Source organism: Narcine bancroftii, chromosome 10 (assembly GCF_036971445.1).
Source record: "Narcine bancroftii isolate sNarBan1 chromosome 10, sNarBan1.hap1, whole genome shotgun sequence".
NCBI classification, from domain to species: domain Eukaryota; kingdom Metazoa; phylum Chordata; class Chondrichthyes; order Torpediniformes; family Narcinidae; genus Narcine; species Narcine bancroftii.
The window spans coordinates 106206161-106219187 of record NC_091478.1 but is presented as its reverse complement, the minus strand read 5'-3'; the positions used below and the strand labels follow the sequence as shown (position 1 = coordinate 106219187).

The following is a 13027-nucleotide window of genomic DNA, read 5'->3' as shown; positions in this document are numbered from 1 at the left end:
ATGCTAATGAATAATGCGGATTTCACAAAGTTTAAGAAAGAATCACCAAGCAATTCGATACCTAGGTATACAACTAGATAATAATCTAGTCCATCTATACAAACTAAATTATCAGCCATTAATGAAGAAATTACAAGATGACTTGGAGTGTTGGAAAGACTTACCACTAACACTGATAGGAAGGGTAAATTTTATTAAAATGAATATCTTCCCAAGGATACAATACCTATTTCAATCATTACCAATTCACCTAACAGAGAAATTCTTCAAGGAGCTAAAGAAAATAATAAAATAATAAGGAAATTCTTATGAAAAGGGGGGAACCGTGGATAGCGCTAGATAAATTAACAGAATGGTACAAAAAAGGGGTCTTACAGCTACCAAACTTTGAGAATTATTATAGAGCAGCACAATTAAGATGCCTATCAGATTTTTATCAAAGGGAAAAACCAGATTGGACCAGATTAGAGCTATAATAGGGGAGAAGGTACCTGAACATATACTATATAAGTGGGATGAAAAGCTGGTGAAACATAGGAATTCACCAGTACTGCACCATCTGCTCAACATTTGGAAGAAGATTCACGTAGAAAGGAATAAAACAAATTATCAATAACCAAAATTAATATTGATGCAAAATCAACTAATCCCTTTCACAATAGATAACCTTTCCTTTAGAGAATGGGAGAGAAAAGGGATCAAAAGAATAGAAAATTGTTTTTCGGGAAATAAATTATCTTTTGAACAAATGAAATACAAATATGGTATAACTCACGGTACAATGTTTGCATACCACCAACTGAAAACCTACTTGAAGGACAAATTGGGAAGGAGACTGAGGTTACCAGAAGGAAGCAATTTTGAATATGTGATTACAGACACAATGATAATTAAAAGATTTATAACAAACATGTACATCAAACTGCAAGAGAAAGGGAACGAGGAAACAAGCTTAAACCTAAACAAAAATGGGAACAAGATCTAAACATAAAGATAAAGAATGAAACATGGGAAAAGCTATGCTCCGGAACTATGAGAAATACAATAAACGCGAGGTTACGCATGATACAATATAATTGGTTACACAGGCTATACACCATGCCACAAAAGTTAAATAAATAGGACCCAACAGTATCAGACAGATGTTTTCGCTGTAAGAAGGAAACGGAAACAACAGTACATGCAATTTGGGCATGTGAGAAAGTGGAAAAGATCTAAACCAGGTATTAAATAAAATCACAAAAAGCAACATACCAAAAAATCCAGAGATCTTTCTTCTAAGTAATATAAGAAGTAAAGAAGTTGACCTCGATTTGGATGGAGCACAAAAAAGATTTATCATGATAGCCTTAGCTGTAGCAAAAAAATGTATTATGTCACCTGGAAATTAGAAGAGAGCCTGAGAATACAGCAATGGTACATAGAAATGAATAAATGTATTCCATTGGAAAAAATAACATAATTTAAGAAATAACATCACAGTATTTGAACAAATTTGGGAACCGTACATGGAACACAACAGAGAAGTCCTAGCGCGAACCTCCACCACCTACAATGACAGAAGGAGAAGAAGACGAAATGAACTGACCTAGTATTTAAAAATAGAAGACACAAATTTCTTGTTTATTTTCATTGTGTGACGACATTGTTTAATGGGTTTAATGTATCATATATGTTGAACGTTGAGTGAGTTGGGGGGGGTGAAGGAGAGAGGGAAAGGAGGGGGGAAAAGGGGAGAAAATGACACTGTATATTCAAGAGGAAAATGTTTGTGTGTATTTTGGTCAGTATGGTTCATAGTGTGAAAATTTTTTTTAAAAATTGCTGTTTAGATTTTTTTTAAATGCAAGAGGTTTTATAAAGTCGAGAGTCATCAGGTATGTAAATTTGTAATTCTGAAAGATGAAGTGAGAATGCATTAGGCAAATAAACGAAGAAAGTATTCCTCTTTTCTGAGGTAAGAAGGCAGGCATGGGCCCCTTTGTAGAAAGACTATTTAAACAATTTAGATAACACTTTTTGTGATGGGAACTATTTTTTCAGAGCTTTGTTGAGAAGATTCCTATCAAATGGAAAACCTATTAAAAGCATTCAAAAGTACAGCTGAAATTTGTGTACATTCTGGAATAATGACTACTCCGTACTTCATATTAACCACCTGGCCTAACTCTTGCACATTTGTGTATCCAGATGATTTTCTTTGAAGAATATTCTGTTCTTGTACAGCTGTCCTGATTGTGGAACTGTTAATGGAGAATCTCATGTCCCAAATTTTGTGATGATTCTTGTTTGAGTTCCTTGGCAGATGATTTCCATCATTAGTAGTTCCACACATTGTCTTACTTCTTCCTGTTTAGTTGAATCTATTTGTAGAAATTTTATATGTTTATACTTTAATGACTTGGCAGTTATGCAAGGGAAGCAATTACAAAGTTGACATTGTGTTCCTGTTTCATTCCATCTAATCTGTGTTCAACTAATCAGTATTTAAAATGACACAATACCATACAGTATTTAGAACATTGGTTATGCGAGATGATCAGCAAAGTAAATTTTAGGCAGTTTATAGGATTTAAAATAATGTCTTCTATACTATTTACAGACCATTATAAGCCAGAAAATTAATTGCATTTTCCAAATCACCTCCAAGGATATAAAGTGTAAAAACTCAAAACTAAATAACAGACATAAATGTGGGAAACACTGAGTCCATACACCATCTTAAATTCTTGAATTTGTTTTTATCTCTGTTGTATACTTGAAACACAAGGCTTCTGGGCAAAGGAATATGTTGGGATGTTTGCAATATTGAGAACCTCCAAACGTACGCATGAATTCAATTGGAGATGGGAATTTTCAACCACAATTTCCAAAATGCCACTTTTCCTCATGCCTTTTGCATTTTCAAAATTGTTCAAGATTTTGGAAGACAACAGAAGCTTGCACTTCAATCTATTTTTTGCTGGTAAGATTAGTTAAGGAGATCACATTTTAAGCATTGTGTGCAGTTTTGGGCTTCTTTCTTAAAAAAGATGTAAATATCTTGTGTCTCTTGTATACAAAGTGATTGCGCTGCCAGGTGTATAATGTTACAGTACATGTATAACCTATAATATATATGTCTTGATAGTCATAATAAATTCCTGTGTTACTGGCTTAGGTATGTACATACTGTACTTTCTATTGTTATTTTAATGTGAACCTTCCCTACTTACAAATTAAAAAGTTTACCATCTACTTCCTCAGGAGTTTGCGGAGGAGCTAGTGGAGTTGTTCAAGTGAACCGGTACGGACTTGAAGGGCCGGCATGGCCTGTTTCCGTGCTGTAAACGGTTATATGGTTATATTTTGGAAGTGGTTTGGAGCCTGGCTGCTTTTTATTTGTACCTTTAAGAAGGGCTCAGGCTCAAAAATGTCAGTCATACAGATACTCCCTGACTTACAACCATTTGTACATACGTCCTAAAAAAAACTGTATTAATTTTTTAAAGTGAAGGAAAACAAAAGTAAATATAAAAATCATACTTGGTCGTATGTTCACCAATGCTAACAGGTGCATGAGTATGATGGTGACTGTCAGACGCTATCCTGTGTGCATCACAGCATCTCTCTCAGGATAAAAGAATGCTGTACAGGTACACCGAGCTATCAGGAGAGCATGAGGCAGTGGGATCAGTGTGAGAACTGACAGTAGGCTATAAGGAGAGCACAAGGCAGTGGGAGCAGTGTGGGGACTGACAGTGGGCTATCAAGAGAGCACGAGGCTCTCGTGGGGACTGATAGAGAGCTGTTGGGAAAGTTCAGGGCAGTGGGATCAGTGTGGGGATCGATAGCGGGCTGGCAGGAGAACAGGGCCATAGGATCAGTGTGGGGACTGATACCAGGCTATTTGGTGAGCATGGGGTAGTGGGGTCAGTGTGGGGACTGATAACTTGGGGACTACATGCCATGCTAACACACTTCTGATTTCCGTCCATTTTGAGATGAGATGGTCGCTCGTAGCGGAACTTGGACACATGTTGGTGTTATGTCATAGACCAGCAGCAATAGAAATTCACCAAGACAATGGTATCTTCAAATAATAAATGTTATTAACAACTATTAGTAAAATAACATCTCATTAAAATCTAAATTTACCCCAACTATGCGCAAATGTATATATGAGTGTTTGTGTGGATTACCCAAACCATTACAGTTCAGCCACAATTCTGAAAAGTTCATTTCAAATTTCAGTCTTTGAAATCTTGTGTTGAAAATCAGAATCTTTAAACTGATATTCAGAAGTAGGTGAGACACCGAGTCATCAGACTTCTCAAAATTCATGAATTCTTATCAAATTGCTTTTCAAGAAATGTTTCTTCATATGGATGATTTTTCACAATTCCCCTCTTCATTGTAGAGGTTATGGAACTTGTGACTTCAATGATGTTTCCACGAACCCAGGCAAGGGTTAAATGAAATAACCATCAATATGGTCATGATCCAAATGCAAGATCTTGTTTTCTTTCCACAGATACAGGTCAGTCAAAAATGACCATTACAATGGCCACAATAAATCATCGCTCTTTGACATGGGGGAAACAGCAGAAGTGACCATCTTCTCCAAATCATTTTAATTCTCTCCAGATCACTTTCTGATGAATTAAAATGCTTTCTTCAAGTGTCTTAATCACATGACTGGCTTGAACAATACTGTTCAGTTTCAATTTCCAAAAAGCCTGAGTCATATGGCAGATAGTCTCCTATTTGAACAGTTGTCTTCTAGAGTAAACATTCATTGATAAAGTATTTCAATTGAACAATAATAATGCTGTTTACAGCTTTGAGCATAGATGTAAAAAGCTTGTTATCTGCGAGTGTCTTTCCCTGATCTAACCCCCCAAAGTAACTTGACTTAAATATAACATAATCTAATTTTAAAAAAAAGCTTGCAATGCCCTGTATATCTTTACTTCATATGGTCACTGCAAGACCTCGTGATTTTCTTCATTACTTCTGTGTTTTATTACAATCACACCATCTGCAGACTTTTGTATTTCACTTTATTGTTGAAATACTCTTTCAGTTCTATTTATTTGGAATTTAAAATTATATTTTGTAGAATTGTGTGTAAGGCACGAGAAGGCAAATCTAAGTTATTATTGATTTTCACAAAGGTCTTACCTTTGTATGTCTTGGCATTTCATGGAATGTTATTGCAGTTTTATAAGAAGGGATAAAGTGTCCTGTAAATTGTATAAACCACAGGGATAAAAGGAGTACTTCACTCGAGTGCAGAACTCTATCTCCCATGTGCGTCATCATAGCCACTGGTTGCTATGGAATTGTCATGACTTTGTAAATCACTGTTGGCTTCTGGGGTGAGTCAGTGGTCTATTGATTTCAACCACCGGATTTTTTAATCCATGATATTTATGAAAGAAATAAGCCAGTGAAAACTATAAACGTGACATTGGTCATTGCAACTATTAACTCGATTTTTGTGCATATCTACCAGATGATTAGTTTCTCCTGTTCCTTTTTCCTCTACTTTTTGAAGATATTTTTTGGTCTAATAGAAAAGCAAATGGCTTTTTTGGTGTATTTCTGACTACTTCCATATAAGCAAAAGGGTTAATTAAGCTTTGTGGGAAAGTTGGTACATAATTTTGAAGAGTTCATATGTCTGACTGTAAATATAATAATCCAACATGGTAACTGTCTGCAAGGTGGTTTGGCTCTGGGTAATACCAGCACACTGGCTGCCATTAAATGCTTCTTCATTTACAGCAATTTAAAATAAATATGCAGGCAGACTGGTAGTGCAATCTTAACCACCAGGAAGATCAAACCTAAACAAGTGAACAAACATCGAAGAACTTAACTAATCCTTGTTAGGTCGCTTTTGGGTTTTTATGTCATGAAGTAATTACTTTAAAATTTAAAAACAATTTTAATTATTGATAATTTTTGGAATCTTCCCATGCATAAATTGGCAAATGAATTGCTTTTAGACATCATGGTAAAATGAGTGCAATTAGCTATCCAAACTAAATACCATTGAAACAGAAGTGATTGAATAAGGTCTCCAGTTTTTCATTTTTATTGATGTTAAAAATGCAGGATTGACTTTTTAACATTTTTGGTGTACTCCTGTTCCCAAAAGGAATTTAAGGGGATAGAATACAGAACAATAAAGCCCCATGGTATCTGCACTGAGCACGATGCCAAATTAAATGAAGTGAGGGTAGGTCCGCTTAAGGATAAAGGAGACAACATGAAGAAGTAGGGAAGGTCCTAAATGAATTCTTTGCTTCAATGTTCACCAGAGACTGGGACCTTGGTCATATGAAGTTTGTATAGAACAAGCTTGTGTGCTGGAGTATGTTGAAATTAAGAATGAGGAAATGCTGGATCTTCTTAAAAAGCATTAGGATCTAGTCTCCAGGACCAGATGAGGTATACCCCAGGTTACTACAGGAAACGAGCGTTAGCAATGATCTTTGTGACCTCCCTGGCCACAGGGAAGTATGGTAGGATTGGAGAATGGCAAATATGTTCTCCTTGTGTAAAAATAAAAGAGAATCCTGGGAATTAAAGACCAGTGAGCCTTTTGTTAGTGCTGGACAAACGATTGGAGAATGTTCTTAGAGATAGGATTTACTTGCATTTATCGTCTTTTCCTAGATAGTCGGTGTGGTTTTGTGAAGAGCAGGTCGTACTTCGTGAGTCTAATTGAGTTTTTTAAAGTAAATAACAAAAGAAATTGGTGTAGGTAGGGCAATAGATGTGGTATATGGATTTTAGGAAGACATTTAGCAAAGTCCCCCATGGTAAACTAATTCAGAAAGACACAAAACACGAGATCCATGGAAACCTGGCTATGTGGACTCAGAATTAGCTTGGATGCAGAAAGCAGAGGTTAATAGTAATTGGAATGTATTCTGCCTGGAGGTCAGTGACGAGTGAGTGGAGTTCTGAAAGGATCTGTTCTGGGACCCCTGCACTTTGTCATTTTTATAAATGATCTGAACAAAGAGGTAGAAGGATGGGTCAATCAGTAAGTTTGCAGATGGCACAAAAGTTAGAAGTGTTGTGGATGGTGTAGAAAGTTGTCATAGATTACAACAGGATCTGGACAGGATGCAGAGTTTTGTGGAAAAGTGGCAGATGGAGGTAAATCTGGATTAGTGTGAAGTGATGCATTTTGGAAGATCAAACTTCAAGGCAGATTACATGATTAATGGAAGGATTCATAAGAGTATAGAAGAACAGGGACCTTGGAGTCCAAATCCATACATCTCACAAGGTGGCTGCACAGGTTAATGAGTAATCGAGAAGGTTTATGATATGCTGGCCTTAGTAGTCAGGGGAATGATTCCAAGAGTTCATGTGGTAAGATTGCAGCTCTATAAAACTAGTTAGAGTGTATTTGGAATATTGTGTTCCGTTCTTCTCACTTCAATACAGGAAGGACGTGGAAGCCATGAAGAGGGTGCAGAAGAGAATTATCAGGATGTTGCCTGGATTGGAGAATGTGTCTTTTGAGACAAGGTTAACTGAGCTTTTCTCTTTGGAGTGAAGAAAGATTAGAGGGGACTTAATTGAGATCTGCAAGATTATGAGAAGCATAGATAGGGCCTTGTTCCTGGGATGAGAGAAGCAAACACCAGAGGACATCTATACAAGGTGAATAGAGGAAAGATTAGGGGAGTCTTCAGGGTAGTGTTTTTTTTATACATAGTCGGTGTCTGGAATGCATTACCAGGGGTGGTGGTAGAACTGGTACAATTGGGACATTTAAAAGAATCTTAGGCACATGAATGCAGAAAGATTAAGGAACTATGGAAGTGAGGTGGGGAGGTTGCATTTTTTTAAATCCGTTTCTCTAGTTCGGCACAACATTGAGGCCCAAATGGCCTGTATTGTGCTGCAATGTTCTGTGTGTCTGCTACTTGGCATGTGATACATATTCCTCTATTCCCATTATATTCATGTCACCAAGTATTATACCAGGGACACTATTTTTAACATTTGAAAATTTCACTTATGTATTTGTATGCCACCTTCTTGGCATTTTTTTTCTGAAACCGTGTTGTCTGTCTTTGGGGACAAGAGTGGATTTAGGGAATAAAAACAAAGTACTAGAAATAATTAAAGTCTTTCTGCTTCAGTGGAGAGAGAGATGCATTTAACACTTCAGGCCAGTGATATACTCAATCAGAATTAGTGTGTGGAAAGTACAGGTTTACAATCCTTTATCTGGACATCTAAAATCCAGAAAGCTCCAAAATCTGGCAAGTTGGGCGAGAGACCGGCAGCGCGAGCCGGTGGGTGAGTGGGGGGGAGGGGGGAAGACGGCAGAGCGACTAGAAGGGGGTGGGGGTGGATACGGCAGCACAATTCAGATGGTCTTAAATCTGGCTTTCCGAAATCCAGAAAAATTCGGAACACACTGTCCCCCAAGGGTTCCGGATAAAGGTTTGTGTACCTGTAATGTTCCATGTTGTAGAGAGCGCAATAATAATGTCTGAGTACAACTGAGACCAAGATTGTGACAGTAGAACAATGCTGTCTAACGGAGAGATAGAGTGCAGCTGCTGGAAGTTGAAACCAAGCTGCACTGAAAGTCCTCTGAATATCATTCACCATTTGTGGAGAAAGAAGACGGGAGTGGGGGAAAGAAGCCGGAGTCGAGGTGAAAGACCACACACCAGAATAATAACACAAGGAATAGAAACAGGAGTTGGCCATCTGACCCGTTGAGCCTGCTCCGCCATTCAAAGAGATTATGGCTAATCTGATGAGATTACCTGTCTTTTCCCTCATATCCCTTAATTCCCTGATGTAAAAATCTAACCAACCTTGTCTTAAATATATTTACTGAGGTCACCACCACTGTTCAGTGAGCAGCGAATTCCACAGATTCACCTCCCTCTGGGTAAAGTAGTTCCTCCTCATCTCTGTCCTAAATCTACTACCCTGAACCTTGTTTGGTCTTCACGTGACTTCCATTTCTGAATAAAATTTAATTTCTTATGGCACTTGTCAATCTTGAACTCTCCCATGTGTTTAGGTATATACAGGTGCTCCTCTACTTATGATGGGGTTGCGTTCTGCTAAACCCATCTTCAGTTGAAAACTGCACCTACTGTACATCATAGCCTAGTTGACCTTCAATGTGCTCAGACCACTTACCGTAGCCTACAACTGGGCCAATGTATCTGAAACAAAGTCTATTTTATCATTAAATGTTGAAAACCCTTTTATTCCACACTGACAAAAAAAGTTTTAATGATAAAATAGGGTTTGTTTTAGATACATTTGGTCGTAACTTCGAAGGATCCTAAGTTGAGCCTCCGTAAGTGAAAGAGCACCTGTACTGTATTTCCATTACTGCCTGATACCTGGGATTCTCACCTCAAAATACTTTGGCTTCTGAGCTGGATCTGAAATTAATTATACTTAATTCTGTCAGTGGTAGTAGTATTACCCACTTCAATAAAAATAATTATTCATTCATTTTGAAAGGTGGATGGTTTCAACTTTTAAAAACAAATCCTGCTATTGATTGCATTTATCCCACTGTGTTTTTCTTTCTTTTTCAGTTGTCTATCACCATGGAAACAGTGCAACCGGTGGACATTACACTACTGATGTCTTCCACATTGGTCTTAATGGCTGGCTGCGCATTGATGACCAGATGGTGAAAGTGATAAATCAGTATCAGGTTGTGAAGCCCTCTGCTGAACGTACAGCCTACCTCCTGTACTACCGCCGAGTTGACCTGCTGTGAATTGCCACTGTTGTGTTGCCGCAGCATCTTGCTTCCCAGAGCATCAACTGTCAGATAAAAACCCTCCCCTCCTCATTGCAACTTTCCAAATCCACTTTCAGTAATTTCAGATAAAAGCATTATGAGGGGGAAAAAATCCTGGCGATGTGTACCAGCAGCGAATCTTGCAGATTTACGTCTATAGGTGACATTTTTTCATAACATTTATCTCCATTCCTATCGGTCGCCAATATTTTTGCTTTTGTTAATAGGTAACACTTCAGCCTTGATTTTGGGGGAGGGACAAGTGTTCCTTTGTGCTGAAAGCTTTGGTGTTTTGACGAGAGAAACTTCCGTGTGATACTGGGTATTGAGTAGCGTTAGGATGCTGACAGTTTAAAGAAAAGGCTTAAAGTTGCATGTTAAAAATTGACATGCAAATCCACATTTAAGGTTGAAATGTTGAATCTGCATAGATGGGTGATTGTAACTTTGCTCCAGTTACCAAGACTTCTGATTGAAATTATGCTGAAACTTGATGAACAAATGATTGGTATAATTCCATTAACAGTTCTGTCTGGCTTTGCTTACTTTCTGTGGTTTTGCTCTAATTGTTGAAATGGAACTGTACACAATTTAGTGATATTTCTAGAAAATTGAGCTTTATTGCTCATCAGTTAATAAATTCATCACAGACTCCTTAAATAAACTGGGACATGGATGCACCATCACAATGGAACATTGATTTCAGAACCTTTTTCCCCAACTCTGTACTGAAATCAGAATATGGAGCCTTCTAGTTCTAGAATTAACGATACGTATTCTTTCAAAAGCGTCAGATACATTGACTTTTAATTTGTCAGCTGAAGCAAAAGATGAACACTTCCCTATGAAATGTTGTAATTCTTAGGAAAAGCTGTTTTCTCTTGCTTCCATGCAGCTAACTGGCAATTCGTTCCTTTGATTGCCTCACAACCATCATAAATTCTCAGCAACTTACTCACATGACAGCCAAATGGACTGCTTATTTGTACCTGTGAGTGGTTACCATTTGTCCAATAAGCTAGTGATTGTTTTATCAAAAAATTCCTCATTTTTGTTCTGGTTTCCATGATTAACAGTTGAAATGTAATTACATTTTTTAATGAACTGGACTCATTTTACTGCCGAAAGAAATTAAACTTCTCAGCCTTTAGGCTATGGCAGATACTTTATTAGTATTGAGGTACAGGTTTTCTGTTGGGATGGAAGGTTGGGGATTAGTCTCTGTTTTTAACACCTTTTTCAAGACTTGGTTGTCAGGGATTGGTAAAGTATCTGCAACTTTTGCTTAAAGACCTGTTTAGTTCTTTTATGCAAAGATTTGTTTTCCTGACCTTTGTGTATTCAGTCATTGGAATCTTTCACTTGTGCATTCCCCTAATAAAACTTTCCCCACTGCTTTGAAATCCATTCTTAGATGACCAAACATGGTTGACATTTTAATGTGAGATATTTTCAGAGCTTTTTAAGACTATACTTGCGTGGTAACCAAATGATTTGCTTTTAGATTCTGTGAACTTGATCTTACAAGTTAATTTGTTGTCTTGCAGAAGAAACTACCTTGAATAAAAGTCTATTACTACAAAACATTGTAGTGTGTAATTCTTAAAAAACTTGCATTTCCTCTATATTTAATGATTGAGTACTCATTTATGTGATGTGCTTTATTTATCCAAATAATGGCAAAGATGTTCTATATTTGGTTATATGAAATGGGCCAATGACAATTTTTCTCAAGCAAAATATTTCAGTAACAATTGTGTCTAGAGCAGTGGTTCTCAATCTTCCCTTCCCACTCACATCCCACCTTGAGCAATCCCTTACCAATCACAGAGCATTTATGGCATTAGGGATTACTTAAAGTGGAATGTGAATGGGAAGAAAAAGTTAGAAAACCACTGCTCCACACAGATCCGAGAAGCTATTCAGATGGAGGAGGAGGACCGTTTGGCTTTTATTGTTACCCATAGTCCAGCATCGAAACCTAAAAGAACTGAGGTGGCACAGTTAACGTGTACTGTAGAAAAATGAGGGGACATTTGATTATGAGGGATAGAGACAGAGTGAATGTGAGTAGGCTCTTTCCACTGAGGTTAGGAAGAGATAAATACAAGAGGACAGGGTGAAAGGGGAAATGGTGGGAGTGTGGAACAAGGTGCCATCTGACGTAAATACAGGCTCACTTAAAGTTTTAAAAATAAATTGGATAGATGCATGGATGGGAGAGGTCCAGAGGGTTACGGAACAGTGCAGGTCAGTGGGACTAGCGGAATGTTTCAGCAGTCTAGAAGGGCTGAATGGCCTGTTTTCTGTACTATAGTGTTTTATGGTTAGCGGAATGCAGTTACAGCCCCAGCAATCGGGCCGGATTTGAACGCTGCGCTGTCTGTAAAGAGTTTGTAAGTTCTTCCCGTGTGTGTAGGTGCTCCGGTTTCCTCCCACTATTCAAAAGAAAACTTACTGGGGTGGTGGGTGTAATTGGGCAGCATGGGACCGTGGGCAGAAAGGGCCTGTACAGTGCTGAGTGCCTTTTTTTTTAAAAAAAGGAAGGAAATAAAAGCAGGAGTAGATACCTGGCCCCTGAAGCCACCAATGTGATCATTATTTAATGCCGGGTTTCCCATACGCCTCAATTTCATGATCTTTGCCATATGGCAGGCAGAAGGCAATTTCATGTAATGTATGAAGTTTTGCATGATAATAAGGGAATATTGAATCAAAATAAATGGTCATCCCTTCATCATAGAGATTAGAAGTTTATTCAGCCAGAGGTTGGTGAATCTGGAATTCATTGACAAGACTGGAGGCCAAGACATTGGGTAGATTTAAAACAGAAGTTATTCAGCTTTTGATTAGTAAGGGTGTCCCAAGGGGAAAAGGCAGGAGAATGGTGTCGAAAGGAAAAATACATCAGCCATGACTATCTTAAATGAATTTTATGATCTGGCTTCTTCCATCCTTAGGAACACAATTCCAGAGGTTACTATCATTCAGGAAGAGATTTCTATGCATCACAATTTTAAATGTCCAGCCCTTTTTTAAATCTGACCCCTTGTTCATGAGTCTCCCACCAGGGAATACATATCATTGTTTACTTTCTCAAGCACCTTTAGGGTCTTCTTTCTTTGGCTTGGCTTCGCGGACGAAGATTTATGGAGGGGGTAAAAAGTCCACGTCAGCTGCAGGCTCGTTTGTGGCTGACCAGTCCGATGCGGGGCAGGCAGACACGAT

At 38.0% G+C, this 13027-nt stretch overlaps 1 protein-coding gene across 3 annotated transcripts in view; it reads left to right on the top strand.

Moving 5' to 3' along the window:
* usp10 (ubiquitin specific peptidase 10) overlaps positions 1–11383 on the top strand; it is an 85287-nt gene extending 73904 nt beyond the window's left edge. For all 3 annotated transcript variants that reach the window (XM_069902166.1, XM_069902164.1, XM_069902163.1), the window contains exon 14: positions 9588–11383. In XM_069902166.1, the coding sequence (XP_069758267.1) occupies positions 9588–9775 (188 nt within the window). In that variant the 3' untranslated portion in view covers positions 9776–11383. The remainder of the gene's footprint in view (positions 1–9587) is intronic.
* Positions 11384–13027: the final 1644 nt, after the last annotated feature.